This window comes from Primulina tabacum, chromosome 5 (assembly GCF_025594145.1).
Source record: "Primulina tabacum isolate GXHZ01 chromosome 5, ASM2559414v2, whole genome shotgun sequence".
Lineage (NCBI taxonomy): Eukaryota > Viridiplantae > Streptophyta > Magnoliopsida > Lamiales > Gesneriaceae > Primulina > Primulina tabacum.
The window spans coordinates 5191100-5209803 of NC_134554.1; the positions used below are offsets into that span (position 1 = coordinate 5191100).

General features: G+C 35.4%; 3 protein-coding genes and 1 non-coding gene across 4 annotated transcripts; 1 reads left to right on the forward strand and 3 right to left on the reverse strand.

Annotated features, from left to right (window-relative positions):
* Positions 1 to 1359: 1359 nt before the first annotated feature.
* Positions 1360 to 6057, reverse strand: LOC142545808 (E3 ubiquitin-protein ligase APD2-like). The gene is made up of 10 exons (XM_075653194.1): positions 5593 to 6057; positions 5059 to 5165; positions 4783 to 4905; positions 4555 to 4648; positions 3852 to 3926; positions 3704 to 3786; positions 3444 to 3590; positions 3233 to 3305; positions 2797 to 3148; positions 1360 to 1660 (listed from the first exon to the last, which is right to left on the reverse strand). The coding sequence occupies exons 1-10, from the start codon at positions 5837 to 5839 to the stop codon at positions 1585 to 1587; spliced, it is 1377 nt and encodes a 458-aa protein (XP_075509309.1). The 5' UTR covers positions 5840 to 6057; the 3' UTR covers positions 1360 to 1584.
* A 1402-nt stretch (positions 6058 to 7459) lies between these two features.
* Positions 7460 to 10001, reverse strand: LOC142545809 (lectin-domain containing receptor kinase VI.3-like). The gene is made up of 2 exons (XM_075653196.1): positions 7813 to 10001; positions 7460 to 7649 (listed from the first exon to the last, which is right to left on the reverse strand). The coding sequence occupies exons 1-2, from the start codon at positions 9807 to 9809 to the stop codon at positions 7595 to 7597; spliced, it is 2052 nt and encodes a 683-aa protein (XP_075509311.1). The 5' UTR covers positions 9810 to 10001; the 3' UTR covers positions 7460 to 7594.
* Positions 10002 to 13978: 3977 nt separating this feature from the next.
* Positions 13979 to 14060, reverse strand: TRNAS-CGA (transfer RNA serine (anticodon CGA)). Its single transcript has one exon. It is a non-coding gene; the product is annotated as a tRNA-Ser (tRNA).
* A 176-nt stretch (positions 14061 to 14236) lies between these two features.
* LOC142545810 (protein trichome birefringence-like 35) lies at positions 14237 to 17047 on the forward strand. The gene is made up of 6 exons (XM_075653197.1): positions 14237 to 14726; positions 14947 to 15232; positions 15371 to 15542; positions 15808 to 16004; positions 16128 to 16280; positions 16586 to 17047. The coding sequence occupies exons 1-6, from the start codon at positions 14501 to 14503 to the stop codon at positions 16914 to 16916; spliced, it is 1365 nt and encodes a 454-aa protein (XP_075509312.1). The 5' UTR covers positions 14237 to 14500; the 3' UTR covers positions 16917 to 17047.
* Positions 17048 to 18704: the final 1657 nt, after the last annotated feature.

The window sequence follows — 18704 nt, forward strand, 5'->3', positions numbered from 1 at the left end:
ACCAGTACAGACGAAGGATAAGGAAGCGAAATGGAATAATTATTTTCCCTAGCAAAGCTGCCCCACACTTATTATATAAATAAACCAAATCGTTTATGATATATGTAAAATTTGATTCGAGAAAAATTTCGTATGAGTTCTTTTAATGAGATTTATTAATATAAACGAATCAAATTCATGTTTTATAATATTCGACTCGTTAGTTTGTGAACATATTCGTTGATAAACTCACGAGTCATCTTTTAGATGAAAAATAATAATTTTAATATTTGATTTATTATTTTTTCATATTATGAAATAAATAAAAATATCTATTAACTTTATTTATTATAATTATAATAAATTTACAAATTTTATTAAGAATTTTATATTTTTCTCAAAATATATAATTTATTTTTAATGAATTTAATGAAGATTTAAATGTATAATTCATATTTATTAAGTTCTTTTAGGCTCGATAAAAGCTTGAATAAGCTCGAGAGCCTTGAATATATTCGTTAAATAAAACTCAAGCTCGGTTCGATTATAAGCGAGTCAAGCTCAAACATTTAAGAGTAGAGTTCAGTTCGACTCAATTACATCCCAACCCATATTGCTTAATGAAACAACGCTGCGTGCAAAAGTAGTATAAATCTCGAACTACAAAACAATGCGGACTATACCATGAATCGCAATTTACTAAAAGTATACGGTGTTCTAGTAATTTGCTGAAATTAAGCGTATTTCTTGCATCATCTCCAAAACTCCATCCTATCATTCTAATTATAAGCCACATAAAGCCGCACGCATTATAGAGTAAAAAAATAGGGTCAAATGACCCCATTGTGTAACGGGCTGCATCATTTGTTTAGTTAGAGAATGCCTTTTTAAAAAATAAATATAGAGGGTATGCTATTAATTTAAATGACCCGTACAGTAATCCAACTCCTTAATGTCGTGGGTAAAACAAGAAATATACGCTAAACACACAGAAGGCATAGCAGAATGTTCAAGGGTGAGTAGGGGGCCTCCCTCCCTAACATAATAGCATGGACCCTTCGCATTTAGTTTTTTGGCCCTTTAAAGCATTGCACATGTGACATGCATTCGTATTGAAATGACAATTGAGGTTGTGTTGCTCCCACCTGTGATTGACATAATACAATCTTACCTAGAGGATGGAGGCATATCCAATCGGAATTTGAGGACCGATTTTTTCATATTATTTATTAGCCATGTGTAAGTTCTTGATCTCTTCTCTAGTTGATTAACGAAATTAGAAAGCTCACAAGACATTCTAAAATTTTTGCATATATGAAATGCGTGTAACAATCAATATTTTCAGCTCATCTATCCATCCATGTTTATCAATACATTAGAAACTACCAAAGCAAAAAGCAAGTGGATTAAACTTCAGGAAATGTTTCATCACATATACATACAACAAAATCATTCACGACAAGACGAGCAGTTTTCTTCGAGCAGTAGAGATTTATACATTCTCAATCATTTTACTTGATGAGGTTGTCTGTGATGAAAACAATGTGTGTTTATAAGGAATATACTAACCAGGTAAGTACATCGCAGAAAGCTTTGGAGTTTTGCTCAAACTGAGTAGATCTTCCTCACCTTTTTTGTGTGTCTACGGCAAATGGGGCAATTTCCAGAAGACGCTACTATCCTGTGAAGTTCAGATAAGTTGATGTTTAGTTATTTTTAATTCGGTTCTAATATTGGCTACTAAAAAAATTAAGTTTTGAACAAATTTATCTAGACCAAAATGTTTCACGAGTTTTTTCCCATATCCACACAAAAGAATTCTCAGAAAACAACACAAATTATTGTCCTTTAAGCGAATTAACCAACCACCCATTATGGAAGCAAAAACCATATTGCTAGTTTATGGTGATTTCATCTCGTCCTCAATTATAGAAACTGAAACATTATTGGTAACTGGCACGTACCAACTGTTACGAAGTCAAAGGAAGTGATCTTAGAAGAAAGTGGCAGGCCCATTATCAAGAACGTTTAGTCTTGAAGAGTTACAAAGGCCAGTGAAGGAAATGAGAATAAAACATGAGAGAGAGTCAGTTAGCATTCCGGTTTTTGTTGTCAGTTTTCACGTATAGACAAGCCTAGAGCTAGGGATAGTGGAGGAATATTGTACAGAGGCAACTCTGGATCATTTTCGTTCAATAGAATTACAGTTCATTGGAAGGGTTCTGATTATGTGTTGATTACAATACCTTTCTCCATAATGGGTGGAACATAATCTTAGATCTTACTGCAGCTTGATCTAAACCATACATGTTAGTGGGATTATGTTCAGAATCCAGAAGGTTTAATAGTCACGTCCAGTAATATTCTCTCATATTTGATAGAATTACTCAAAAGAAAAACATTTGTTATTAAAAACGCGATGGAACGTATCTTTCTTCGTATTACAGGGCAAAGTTTATGCAAAATTTTGTAATAATTAACTTAGGAGTAGTCCCCTCTCTTATAATTACGTTCCTCGCTTTAATAAAAAAACAACTGTGAACGTGATTTTTATATATTTTAATCAAATCAATATATTCTCACAACCTATTATCCATTATATCCAAAGCTTCAGAATACAAGTTCGAATACAATTTGGCCAATATACCATGAGCATCTGGAGTAATGTATCCCATCAAATTTGTGAGATATATTTCAATCCGATCAAATTGGGAAGGAAAATAGGAAAACATGTTAGCCAATGAGCATAGCTTATATGAAGATGCAAGGTCAAAAACCAACTAGTATGATATAAAACATTGGGGCTGATAAAGGTACCTCGTCGCACATCCAAAACAAGCCACACAATGGCCACATGGAATAAAGAAGCAATCCCTTGGATCATCAAAGCATATTGCACAAAGCCGCCGAACATTACTGTTGTATTCATCGTCTCTTATAGGCTTCCCATTGTGTGTATCCCCAGCCTGCACATGTTCAAGATACTCTTCATCGTCAGAGTCGGAGGCATAAGAAGAACCCTGACTCAAGCGGTTGTCATCCTTTTGCACAAGCAACGGGGTTCTCTCGGATCCCACGAGCCCCGCTGGACCTATTTCATCTTCTTGGTTGGTGCTTCGGAAAATATTCAAAATGTGATTGATGAGTAGCACAAACAAAGTCACTACAACTGCACAGAAAAGAAATTAAAGAAATCATAAAAGAAATTAAAAGGTATAGATACTATCCGTGAATTAACATGGAAAAAGAGTACCTATGCCAACAAGATAAACGCTCCATCGAGGTCCATATACAATTTTCACGCTCCAGTCACCATTGGCCAGTCCCTAGAGACAGATGAATAATACATTTTAACTTCTAGGAAACATAGAGGTGATGAACAAGAGTGTGAGTCGGTACTTCTGAGTGGTGCAGATGGCCGATATATTTGTCACTAGAAACCGACTTCTACCAAGTAAACTTACAGATATTTGACCAGGAGATGTAAGAAGGGCAGCATTTTTACTTAGGAAAAAGAGGTTGACATTACATTGGCCCTCCGCAATATCGCACTGGTGATATGCTTCAGTTGTGTTGTATAAGAGAGCTTTAATTCCAATCTTCAATTCCATCTGTTTAGCATACCCAACATCAGTAAACAACACTTCTGCTAAAAAAATCAAAAAATAAATAAAACTTTGCTATGTTAAGTAATAACTTGGATGCATTATTACGAAATGCTTGCCTCTACAACTTCGTAGTTCAAGTTGCCCACTGCAATGTAGTAGGAAGAAGATTTGGGCATCTCATATTGAAATGTGCCATTTCCTAAGGAGAACAAAGTGAGCGGGTTGCAATAAAATGACAAACACACCAATTATATTTCACCTTACCGTGAATGATATTCAATGATAAAGCTGTGTTTGGGTATGATGGATTATCAAGCCACGCATCTAGTCCTTCAATCCCTGAGATGATTCACATCACAGAAAAAAGATCAGGATAGCAAATAGAAACATGAGCAACGAGAAAAAAATTTAAAATATACAACTGATATGAAATGCCAGCACAACAGAAAATGTCGAGCATCCGGCACATAAAACACAATCTTAAATTATACGTATTTGTTTTTGCTTATTGGGACTTGAGCATTTATCTATACCTCCAAAAGCCTTTTACAACACTCATTTTCCTATCATTGACATCTTCCACCAGGACTCGTCGTCTACTTCAAAAGCTAAAGACTACAAAAATAAGTTCGGAATAGCAACCGATAAGCACTCACCACTGCTATTAATTGGTTAACATCATCAGAGACACCAAATTCGATGACCTTTTGCCTCACGATCCAAGTTCTTTTATAATATAAAAATAAAAACTGCGGACAAAGAAAACCACCTAAAGGTAAACTAAGCTTGAACATGCTACAGGACTTGTTTCTTTCACTCTCTCATTGTGCAACCCTAACTTCTATCTGAAGCCATCAGCATAATGAGAACAATTCTATCCTCTTTCTTTTTCGACATTGTCTAAATTACGCTATCAGGTGGCTAAATATTCAAAAAGTGAACTTATGTTTGAAAAGATAATAATTACCTTCCACTATTACTAGGACAAGAGATGAACGGTGGGAGTTCACTGAATATAAAATATTTATTCTAGATCCTTCATTCAAATAAAACATCCATTCCTGCAGTTGAAGCAAAACAATTATCTGCATTTATTCCACTTTTGTGGAGATGTAATCAAAAATTACATCTGGTATCTAGCAACAATAGAAGTACTTAAATTACGTTTAGTATAAAATCACTTTGTTAAACTTACTTTGTGAGTACTAGCAGGGAAAGTAACCTTGTGACTATCAGTCCACTTGATCACATCATCCAGAGGGGGATTTTTATGAAAACCGTATAGCATTAGATCTTTAACTGGTTCAAGTTCTTCCACCTGGTAAAAGTTGAAGTTAACTTAGAATAGAACAGAGCGTCAGTTTTTTGGCTGCTATGCCATTGCTAATCAGATATGAAGGCACGTATAATTAAAAAGAACGATAAAATAGTAAGCCAAGAAAAAGCAAAAGCACAATCTACCTCAAATTACCTTTATAGACTCAACAAAAAGATGGTTAGGATTGATCAGTATTGATGAATAAGGACCAAGTCTCGTATCCTCCGGTGCATATACCCCAATTATCAAAATCATAGAAGCTGAAATCAGAAATAAACAAATATTCATGATAAATAGAATGATGATTATGGTTTCCTGTCCTGACTTTGTAAGCAACATGCAGAACATTGATTGAATAGACAAAATTTACCAAAGATATTTTATCAATATTTTTTTCTATACTCAACTAACCCATCAAAACTCATAAATCAAAAAAGTTCTCACGTATCTTAAGACAGAGATAAAGAAATAACAAATCCGAGAATTCCAACTCTTCTTTCCGCTTTATTCATCAGAAGAAGCGATTAGTAACACCTGCATATCAGTAACCTTGGTGCTCACCTAAGCTAACACACACATAATTTATTATTTTCTTCTGCATATATAAGTGGTAGTAACATATTATGAAGCCTAGGCAAAACGTATCACTTACTGCTGCATAACTGCCACAAGAAGGTAAAAACTCACCAAAAAAATAGAAAAGGAGCGCAACAACGACGCCAGACCAAACACCAAGTCTGATCCTAGAGGAGCCATTACTTAAAGTCGTCGTCGAAAGATCTCTGTGAGATGATGAGTTATCCCGACTCCGTCGAGGAAATAGGGGCAGAGGAAACGGAGGTTGAAGATCAAATGGTCGAGGAAATGATGGATGGGGAAATGGTGGATGGGGAGACGTCCGATGGGGAAACGGCAATGGCGGTGACTCTTCCATTCAGAAAACGAACAGACTAGATTTCTTCCAAAAACCAAAACAAAATCGATGAAAATGGTGAGATTTTCGAAATCCTAATTCTGATTAACAGAATACACCATCATATATTAGAATTTCTGGGAGTGAAGAAATTTCCATATATTTTCAAGGAAGGTTCTGTGGTTAGGGGTTTTGGGGTCTTTGAATGTTCGCTCCACTAGCGCGGGACAGACGGCGTTTAGCTTCAGTTCAGATTACGTACGGCAGCGTGTAAATTAGGCATTGATTATTAGCCAATCATATAATGACACGGTAACTTAGGAGAGAAGATTCGGTTTGGACAGTTAATTATGGAATTTCATATTATCCGTCTTTATTCCGAAGAAAGAGATAATTGGTTCATTAAGGGGCGTTTGGTAGGGTTTAGGTGGGTTTATTTTTTTTAATCATCTAATCACATGTTTGGTACGGATGATTATTTCCTTCCATCGACCGCCCACCGCCAACCCCTGCCGCTTGCCGACCACCACCGCCGGCCGACTGTCGTCGCCGGCCTTACCGCCGCCGCCACTTCCGGCCGATCGCCGCCTCCTCCTCCGGCCGACCGCCACTTCCAGCTGACCGCCGCCACCTCCAGCCGACCACCACCGTCGCTTCCGGCCGACCGCCGCCCCCACCGACACACGATTAGAATGACAGTTTTGTCAATTCATCAAAAAATTATTAATTATCACATTCTTATCCATCATACCAAACATAATATTATTTTATCATTATATATTATATTTCTACTTCAATCATTGTTTTTATCATTTCTCTCTTAATCATTTCATTATTTTATCCTCCAAATCAAACGCAGCCTAAATATTCTTGTTTATGCTGAAACTTCCATATTTTCGTAATATTGTGTGTCTTAATTTTTGTGAATTTGTTTTTGAATTTACCTAAAAGACCCATATCAATTGATATAATTTTATCCTATAAAAAAATGGTTTTTTCGTGTTATAACGTAAGACTTTGATTACAATGCCAACAATCTAACGTTTAAATCAAATTTTATAAATAATTAATTCATCCAACTTTTCATCATACACGTAACTATTACCTCGCATAGTACTCATTCCAACATAATTGCATTAATGTGGACTTTGAAAAGTCGACCATATCATCGTTTCTTGATCTGGCAAGGGGAATAGTTTATTAGGTCCATGAAGTTTGAGAAGAATCGCTGGAATATGTCTACTGATTTGTTGGATGTGTGTTAATCTGTGGTCATGAGTTTATGATGTATGTAAGTTTGATTGTCGTTCATGTAAAAAATAATGCCAAGTTTATGAGATTTTGAAAGTCATGTTGGTATTTTCTAAGAAGCTTAATAAAATTGACTGAAAACAGAGTCTTGCTCATTTTATTGATAGAAGTAAAAAAAAAACATGTTAAGCAGGGACAGAGGTTACACCCCAAATTTTTTAAAAAAATTTATATGTAAATTTTTGTATAATTTTGAATAAATTTGATATTAGTTCGGGTAGATCAATTTAAAATATTAAAAGATGTTATAGTTTATCCTGGCTCCGACACTGATGTTAAGACGAGAGATTGAAATAGAATAATCTTCCACTCTTCTGTATAAAAAAAATTAATAAAAAAAAATAGAATAGTCTTGTCTTGAGATTTGTAAATGCAAGTGTATCTTTCATACTTGAGATATTAATAATAATTACATATACCTAAAATGTCCTATCAATGAAATCCTATAATTCTGGTAATAAATCATCATCTACCACTGTGAAAAGAACTAGTAGACGTTCTCCCCACAGAAGAAGACGAGTTATAAATGGTTAGATCGATGCTACATGTGGGGACAGTGTTTGGCCTGGACAAGGATTGCACACACATATGTGATTTTAAAAAAATTAGTGGACCTCGTGTATTAATGGCTAAATTTGGACCCTTGATTCTATCATGGGGTAGTGCCCCTACATGTAGGATGGAATGAACCGTTATAAATGGTAGTGATGATGCTCTCACTCAGTCCCAAGCTCAAGAATCTTGATGTCATTTCATCGGCTCTCCTTGAACCAGCTGAACTTAACTTGTCGAAAACTGGCAGTACTTCATCCCCATTCAGATACCTCAGCACTTGCCTCATGTTAGGCCTTGCTTCTGCCTTCGGGTGAGAGCACAAAAGACCAAGTCCCAGTATTATCTCCATCTCTTCATTAACATAATTTGACCCCAATCTAGCGTCAACCGCATCATAAATGTTGCCTACTTGCATACACTCCACCACCCAATCCACCAATATCATGTTTCGTGCCGCTTCGCACACCACCGGTGCCCGCCCACAAGCCACCTCAAGAAGCAGAATCCCGAAAGCAAAAACGTCGGTGCTCGCTGATGCCTTACCCGTTCGAGTCAGCTCTGGTGCAATGTAACCTATTGTGCCCACCACGTTTGTCGTGTGTGAGTTTTTTCCGTGATCGTATAATCTTGCTAGTCCGAAGTCTCCCAGCCTTGCATTCATTTCTGCATCGATTAATACGTTACTCGATTTCACGTCCCGATGTATGACAATCTGTTCCCACTCCTCGTGTAAGTACAATAGTCCGGATGCTATGCCTTTGATGATATTGAATCTTTGTTCCCAGTTCAAGAAAATGTTGCCATTCCTGGAGTTATTGTACAACAAAGAATCCAGGCTTCCATTTGGGACGTAGTCGTAAACTATGAGAAGATCTTTCTTGTGCTTACACCATCCCTGAAGATTCACTAAATTCTTGTGCCGTAGTCTTCCAAGAGTCTCAATTTCTGCAGCAAACTCCCTCAATCCTTGCAGCGAATTGTTAGACATGATCTTCTTCACAGCAATCTCAGTCCCATTGGTATGTAAAACACCTCGGAACACTGCACCAAACCCTCCAATTCCAATAATTTCACTCTCTTTAAACCCCTTAGTTGCCTTGTAAAGGTCCCTGTAACGGAATCTACGGGGACATTCCCGTTCCCAATCCTCCAAATGCTCAAACTTCGTCACTCTCCTATACACAAGTATGCTCCCTAAAGCTATCAACAGTAAGAAAATCATAACTGAAAAGGTCGCAATAAGTGCTTTTTTCAACTTATCGTTAGATGTTGAAGATGGTTTCACATTGGGCACAACAGGAAGCCTATCAATATCGAGTGGATCAGCCGTCCCATTTAGCTTGAAACTCCATCCCAGGATGTAATGAGCGCTAAATTTTTTTCCAGTGGCAGCCGAAAACCCAGCATACATCTGATCTTTGACGACGTTCGACAAGTCAACGGGTTCAGACAACAAAGGCTCTATTGGCTTGGAAGAATTTATAGGAGCAACTGTTACATTCAAAACTTTCTTTAACCCATCATACTCAATCCAAGCCTGTATAGGCTCTCCACTCTCCAAGATAACCTCCTCCTGGTCTGCTCTAGTCCCGTTCTTAAGGTAGGTCGCCGAATCGGCAGCTATTGGTTTCATTCCATTAACGTTGATCCCGACATGATTCCCATGTGTATCTGACTCTTCATTGTACCCATTCACCGTGTCGAATTCCACAAGAAAGATATGGTTTGTCGAGTTCATATCGTTCGTCGAGTTGAAAATTCCCAGATAATGATCTCCCTCCGCGCCAGGAAATCCCGGGGTTGGAGACAAAGTGAAGGCAAACCCAAAGCCTCCACGGCTCGCATAATCAGGCAGGATTTGGAAGACAAAACATGTGGAGAATGAAGAAGCATTGGGGCTGTTATTGAACATGGAAATCGAATCGGTATGAAACGCATGGCCTATAAGATTTGGTGCTTTGTCCGTGAGTTTTAGAGCTCCACTCGCCTCTATGGAAGCCGATCCACCTACAGTAACATCCGATGCATTGAATCCACTGTAGACGAATTCCAGAGATTGAGAAATCAAGAAAGAGTTGCAGAGGATTATTAAACATAGAATCAATAAATGGGAAGATAGATCCATGGAGTAGAGAGACGGCGGCGATAATGTACATAAACTAGACGAGTATAAATAACGGATTCAGACCGGAAAGAATTCGTTACATGGAGTTGAAAGGTCAAAGTATTGACCCCGACATGGTCAAGTGTGAGCTATTATTGCAGCGGCATCAGTCCGTTGCAATTTCAGGTCAGCTACGTGCCTTTCATGAGCACGCAAATATTTTTTATGATTATTTCTATAATGATAATTTTTATGTGTGGTTGCAACTTTTGGTGATAAATCAAATTTAAAAATATATTTACAGATGTCTATTCGGCCCAATTTCTCAATAATACATAGTCACGTTAATTAGAAATTAAAGATAAATATTTTCTTCAATAATTAAAAATTATTGCAAAAAATAAATTTGGACCACACCAATAATCACCACCCAAACTATATATATGCCCCATAATTGAATTTTGTTATCTTTATATGTACCTTTTAATAAATTGTGTTTAAATATGATCAAATTTAATGTTTAATTATACATTTATAAAAAGTCCATACAAATCAAGATGGTATGTCTCAATTGTATTGGTTAATACTAACGTACACGGCACACGTGATACGTGAGTTATTTAACAATCTTATTTTTATTTTGTAAAATTTGGTTTTTGTCAAAATATAATATAGCGAGATAAAAAAAAATTTGTATTGATAATATTTAATCTATTTATGTTTTATCTAAGCGATGATAATTTCAAAAAAGTGGTGATGATTTAATAACTGAGTCTAGGAATGTGATTATTATAACAATTTGGATCAAAATGAAATATTTGAAATTTCAAGAAATGGAACAGGTCGATTAGAGATAATGTCATATATAAACAGTCACGGGTAAATGATAAATAAAACAAATAAAAATGTTTTCTTTAGATGAGATATTTGATTTGAGAATAGATTTGAACGAAAAATCTGAAACGACGTTCATTTGAATGTAATTCGAATCAATCATAAATTACTATTATATATACATAGATAGCAAGTGATAATTTGAAATTCACCCAACATCCATCATCAAAACAATCAAATGTTTAAAATATGTGGATTTGAAATTCATAGCTTCAAATCTTTCTATTCAAATGCAATCTAGAGATATTAAAGTAAATTTAATTTCTATAAATTTAATTTTATGTTACAAAGTCTAACCAAATTCAGTTAAGTCACTCACTTAATATAATAATATATAGTAGTTAAATTGTGTCCACGGATACAGCTAGGTTAGTCGCCTTTTTCTGTATAAAAGTACGTATTTATCCATTATTAAACATTATCCATTGGTGTAGCTAGGTTGGTCAGGTTAAATGTACAAAGTTGAAATTTAGCATGTGATGATTTCTTATAATCCTATTCGGCCGTTTTGTAAATACTAGGTTGCTCGAACTTCGGATATAAGATCTATATATGATAATTTATAGTGTAATTATTTAAAAAATTGAATATAATATATTATAGTGATAATGACTAGGCCCATCAAGATTGGGCCCAATCCAAATTTTGGACCCCTAGCCTATTTCGGACCAGGTACGCTCTTATAAATACCAGGTTCGAGTGTCCAATTCAATCATTCACTATTTTGATTTTTAACAGCACAATTAGTTGTTCTCTCGTTATATTCTCAGTCTCTGATTTGAGCGTTAGAGAGGTTACGCCGGAACACCCTTTCGACCCTCTTCTAACGTTCTTTCTCGTGATTTCATGCCTAGAGTAAATTTGAAGTCTTCATTCGAACTAACGTCACTTACTAGAACCGGATTCTAAATTTTCAGTGAGTACCGTATGAAGGCAAAAAATTATAATTTTCCTTTTAATTGTTCATTTATACCGACCAAAGATTGTGTATGGATGATGTATTAGTAGTTTTTTCATCATCTTTCTATTTATATGAGCCAAATATTATTTATCATTACTTAAATTAAATTAAGGACTAACGATCATGTATAAATTCAATTATTAACGGATATTTGAGTGTAAAAATATTTTTATAAACACTTCCTAAAACTAATAATTATCATAATGCGGTGAATATAAGTTCAGGCAAGATTTATTGGGGATCCAAAGCAAAAGATTCCCAAGAGAGATTATTTTTTATAATATGATAATAATAATAATAATAATAATAATAATAGTTGGGACTCGGTACAAAGAGAAATTCAATAACCACGCTTTTGTCAAAATCATAAATATCTAAATTAACGACTATTTTAGAGACGGTTTTGAATTTCATAACTAAAACAATTGTCGCTAAAAATTAGCAACTATTTTTAAAAAACTGTTGCTAATTTTGCGACGATTTTGAGAGCAATGTCGTCGAACTTGTTTATATTTATTTAATATTTGGTTGATTGGCAGTGGTTTTTTACAAAACCTATCACTATTTAAAACAGATTTTGATTAAAATCGTCATTATTTGCGATAATTAGGTTGAAAGAGGAAATATATAGGAAACTAGTGACAATTTTTGATAAAATATCGCAAACTTAATTTAAAAATATATTCGCAATTAAAGTCGGAAACGATACATAAAATGTTGCTAAGTATTTAAGTGCAGTCAATTTTAAAAAGTCACTATATTTACCGATGGTTATATATAAGGGCTTATTTAATGACGATAGTTTTAAATATTCATAGCTAAATTATAGCGACAATTTGTATATAAATCGTCAGTAAATTTAATGACGATTTTATAAAAACTATTACTAATTTGAAATTAATAAAAAAATTGAATAAACGTCACTAAAGTTAACGAAGATAAATTTCGTCATTAATCAATCGTTTTTTTTCAATGAATTATGTTGACTTAAAGAAAGCAACGAACGCGTCGTAATTGGTTTGTTATTATGTTGGCATTTGCCAGGTCATTCTAGAGTATTGGAAATGAACCGCATATCGTGATTTAAACACTAGTACACCGATGCACGCGTTGCGTGTTTATATAATATTTTTTATAATTCATTTAATTTATATTTAAATGATGATCAAAATATAATTATAAGAAACTATACTGTAATTTTGATATATAAATTAAAAAATAAATTGAAAAATAAAAGTGAACCAAATTATATGGTTTAGAACGAGACCAGTGAACCAAATCGATTGTATGTCGTCAAAGTTGATGAGATCATTTTCACGGTTACGATTGGGGAAGGGGAGTCAAGTCGGGCCTATTCTGCCGATATTCACAATAAAAAGTAATATTTTTTCATGGATGACTCAAATAAGAGATATGTCTCACAAAATATGATACGTGAGACCATCTCACACAAGTTTTTGTCTACAAGTAAAATTTAATCTCACGCAATCTTTTGATACAATGACAATATTAATGACATTACGTTACTTCGATATATCATTCAGCCATTGAAATAAGATGATAATAATTATAATAATTAAAACTGCCGAAAACATTGACAAAAAACTTGCAATGTTTTCTCCTGATTGCCAAAAACAAGAAAAATATACTTCTGCCTATGTTTAATTTTTATACATATCACAAATTTTATTTAATTTGTTATAAAAATAAATAAATCGAGAAATGAAAATTTATTCAGTATGGAAGAATAGGCGCAACCGTGAAAATGATCTCATCAACTTTGACGACATACGGTCGATTTGGTTCACTGGTCTCGTTCTAAACCATATACTTTGGTTAATCATTGTAATAATCACAAAATAAATTAATCCACAAATCTCATTCAACTCTTTGAATTCAAAGTGTTTCATTCAAATATCAAATCAGTTGAGCTGAATTAAAAACAAAAACACGAAAATAAAACATATGAGAGAAAACTTACCAAAAATGAAAACCAGGTCTGCGTGTGAGAAAGAGTGACAATGATTTAGGCGTATTTTGGAAGTTGGGATTTGAAGAGAAATGAAAGAAAATTTAAAAACTTTAGTTGTTTGGGAGATTTTAAAGGAAGAAAAAGAAAATAAAATGTGTCATAAATTTAGGAAAAAAATTCCCTCCGCCACGTGGGTCGAAATGGAAGGAAAACAAAAATTTTATTTTTTATTCTCTTCCGATTTTCAAACTAAGCTTTAGAGGGAAGGTGTGGAACGGTGCAGAGTTGACGAAGAGGAAAGGAAATCGAGGAATTTGTTTCATTTGGTTACAGGAAAAAGGCAAAAACGACAAGGAAAAAAAACGTCGACAGCAGGATTCGAACCTGCGCAGGCAAAGCCCAACAGATTTCGAGTCTGTCTCCTTAACCACTCGGACATATCGACGTCCATTTAATAAATGCCCAAAATATTTATATTTATTATCTACTTTAATCAGGACAGAATCAAATCAAAAGAAAAGAAGTGGGACAGAGTCAAATCAATTCACAGACAATTTTCCATTTTCAACTCCTATCTTGACCCATGCCACCTCCCACTTGTTTTTGCTGTTGCCATTACTGTGGGATTACATGAAAAGCATGTGCATAATTGATTCGGTTTTCATTATTGGAAAGAATAGATTTTCAGTATAAATAGTCATAATGGATACTAACAAATAAAGTAATGATCATTAAGCTCCTCTTCCCATTTATCACAAATTTCTTCTACAGCAGGAGTCACAGTCGGTTTCAAAATCCTTGATTCTTGAAATTCCCCAAATATTCAGGAGCACTCGACGAAGTTTGCTCGTCCCCCTCCTTCTCGCGCAAGCACAGAGAAGAGCAATGCAGAGATGGCAAAAGAAGAAATCGAAGTTCCCCGTTATCGCCCTTATCTTCTTTGTATTCGTAGCATTATCAATCCTCTATAACGAGTGTAATTTTCGACAAGTTTACCAGGATAAGTCTCATACTGATACCGAAGATGGGAATCAAGGATCTGTTGTAAAAGACGGTTCTTTCTTCAATTCCACGCCTGCACGGAACATTACTTTTCCGAAGAAACCGCCAGGTCTTGTCTGCATCTCTGAAACATATTATCTTTATCGTGTCCGAGTTCAAAATCGATTGCCACGGTGACGGGAAATTTTCCTTTTTCTGTTGCATTGTGCTCGATTTTGAAACCGCTAAGCTGTAGTGTCTGTAAAATTTCATGGGTTGAATTGATTTATGAATCCCAGATGCTTATTATCTATGTTACTTATGATTGTTATTCGGGGTGGCATTTGCAGTTGGTTTGGATAAATTTAGTACATGCAGGTCCACAGAAACGTACAGCGGGAGGAGAGCTGCTTGGGGCGTACACAAGACTGAGCCTAACCGTCGGAGGGAGGAGGCGCAGGCAGAGGCTTGCGACCTTTTCTCCGGCAAATGGGTATTTGATAACACAACATATCCTTTATATAATGAATCTGATTGTCCATACATGTCCGATCAGTTGGCTTGTCACAAGCATGGGAGGCCTGATTCAGGTTACCAGTTTTGGAGGTGGCAACCCCAAAACTGCAATTTGAAGAGGTAGTTTAAATGTTCTGTGTTGATCTGTCTGTTTGACCTGTTTTTTTATACTAAACGGACCCTGTGTACTTTCAAATTATTTGCAAGACTGAGTTTTGATTTTCATTCATCGGTGAATTCTTGTTGTTGAAAACATAGGTGGAATGCCACTGAAATTTGGGAGAAATTGAGGGGTAAGAGACTAATGTTTGTTGGGGACTCACTGAATAGAGGGCAATGGATATCACTGTTGTGTTTGTTGCAGTCTGTAATTCCAGCGGATAAGCAGTCTATCACGCCGAATTCCGAACTTACTATTTTCAGAGCAGAGGTAAACTGCAGTTTCGAAGTGATAATGAGAGAATAGGTCCAGTGAAATATCAATGAATTCAGTATCATCTAACTTTACATTATATTGCTGGCTGGAGTTTCTTTCATAGATCGCTGTATATATGATGGGCGTAAAAGCAAATGCCAGGGAACTTTTGAATCAATAACATTAGATGTTATACTGTTAAACACGAGCATTATAAATGAAGTTCGGATAGCAGAAATACCCTTTGTTTAATTGTTACAAATTTTTATGTCTTGTACAGAATTATAATGCGACAGTTGAGTTTCTTTGGGCACCTCTTCTCGCCGAATCTAACTCTGATGATGCAGTGGATCACCGGCTTGATGAAAGAATAATGCGGCCAGACTCAATTTTTAGGCACTCATCACGATGGCAGAATGCCGATATACTTATATTTAATTCGTATCTGTGGTGGAGGCAAGGCCCTGTTAAGCTTCTGTAAGTTTCTAATTTGGATTCTACCTCAAATATGCACGAGACAGATTTAAGAAAATAAAAAATAAAGTATCATTTGTTATGCAAATTTTTGTCGTGACACACATGTCAACGTTGATATATTAGATGGAGTGATCAAGAAAACATGGTCTGTGAAGAAATTGATGGCCTTGGAGGTATGGAAATGGCCATGGATGCCTGGGCAGATTGGGTATCCGCCCATATTGATCCCCTAGAGAAAAAGGTCTTTTTCATGACCATGTCACCTACACATTTCGCGTAAGTGTGCTGCCTGAGTAAAATTAGATTTGACATGGCAAAAAAGATGTTTTAAACATTATTTTGTATAACTTTGAACTTGACAGCCTTGTGGTTTCTGAAACACTCGAATATACAATGTTTGAAATGTCATAGCTAATCACCCTGATTTGTAGCAAAGTTATATGAGTTGCAAAGGAAGAGATGGTTCAAAAACAAAAAGTTCCTCAAATCTGCAGTTCTTTGATAGAGAATTGTGCTTTATGAACTTTTCATTTTTCTGTTAAAATTTGTATTTGTTTCTTAAACTTTCCTTTGCTCAACAGTAAGGAGGATTGGAATCCAGGAAGCGAAGGCAATTGTTACGATGAGAAAGAGCCTATATACGATGAGAGGTACTGGGGCACTGGGTCGGACTTGCCCACAATGCGGATGGTCGAAAAGGTATTGAGTAGGTTGGGTTCGAAAGTATCTGTCATCAACATCACTCAGCTCTCAGAGTATAGAAAAGATGGTCACCCCACCATATACCGTAAGTTTTGGGAGCCATTAAGCCCGGAAAGGACTGCAGATCCCGCAGCATTCTCAGATTGTATACACTGGTGTTTGCCGGGGGTGCCAGATGTTTGGAATGAATTACTATTTCAAAACTTTTGAAGCAGAGTGTTTTTTGTGATGATGAAAAATCCTGAAACCTTACACCTTAGAAATTGACCACGGGATTTAAGGCATTTTAATTTGTGTAAATGAGGCGATGTTTGGTTAATAGAATATAATTTTTATGTTCATATTACATGCATTGATGCTAGTATATAAACCCATTTTGATGAATTGTTGTCAGGCTTACCGTGAGATTTCGAGGATTTATATTGGAAAAATTGAGGGAAGTTCCTTTGCGGAAAGATAGAAAATAAGGAAATTTTGTAGAAACTCGTGAAAAAAATCTGGAAAACTTCGAATCCTATCCATCCATAAAAAAAAATTCCATTGATGTACTCAAAACTATCCAGCCGAGAATAGTTTCTAAGCCAAAAAATAATTTTCAGATATCATCTTCGAGCCTAAATTTCGTTTGCTTGCAAATCTTTCGTACCTACGGTTGGAATACGGAACTTATAACAAGTAGTGGCGTAGTACATGATGAATCAAAACGGCTCCGACTAGAAATGCCTTCGTGAAATTACTATCTTCGGCAGTCTCCACTTACAGATCGAACACTAGCTAGATTGTGTGACGAGAATGTATAATCGAATTGGATCCACAGGTTTTTTTTAAATGACGATCGCATTTAATATTGGTATGGCTGTACGTAGCCTGCAGGGCTAGCTAGGGGTTTTTAGCAAACATATATATGTATGTATGTATATGTATATATATATATATATATATATATATGTCTGTGCTCAATTTATTACAAGTATAAATTAATTTTTTACGTGCATCTTAAAAAGAAGAAAATAAAATGGACTAAAAGTGGTGTGTGCGGTGCGGCAATGACTTAATTTCACGACAGCCTAAAAGCTCAATCCTTTTCCAATTCACTTATTCACCTACAATACTTTACTAACTTCCAAGAAACTGATGGTCAAAATTGGAACCACTTGCTCGATCAATTAGTTAATCTGAATGCTGAAACTATAAATTTATATTTCTTTTTACAAAAAATCATTAAAAAGAGATTGGATGTAATCATGCTGGAAAGGTCATTTTTCCCAGGGGAGTTTGCGTTAAATCAACCTTCCGTTACCGAAGAAACAAAAACAAAGGGTCATGATACACCGATGAGGTGTCTAGCACATTACAACGCGACTCAAGTTGGATTAGGTTCGAGTTGCGTTTTCGGTGTGAGCCGAGTTGGGAGGTCGAGTTGTAGGAGTGGGCTAAGGACGAGGAGCAAGAAAAGATATATGAAACAGAAAGATCTGATAAATGAAAGATCTCAGATAAATTTAGAAGCAAATTCAATTAGGAAAAAACTCTTTTCTTAACCTCACCAAGGTACCATGGTTTCTCTTGCACTTTGTTTCATTCAACATTCAACATGTTCATCATCTTTGCATTCTTAACGCACTAGAATTTTCTACACCTCTTCTGGTATCCTTTCACGAGTTGGTTGAGTGTGTGCAAGAGCTTAATCCGAGACTTTGGCCACTGGGTTGCAACTTGCAAGGCCATTTTATATTAATTTTCAGAAAACTTTACCATCTCCACATGCTTTATTCATATTGTCAACCCTCACTGGCTAGAAAGATCATCGGAAAATGAGTTCATTGCAACAACGGCCCTCATTAATTGCTACGTACGTATCACATTTATAAAAGTTACTACTAAATTCATACATTTGAGACTTGATAACTTATTAATTGCGACGATTAACTAGTTCAAATCTACAAATAATTACAAAAAAAATTGTATTTCAATTTACATAAAAAAAAAAAATGCAAC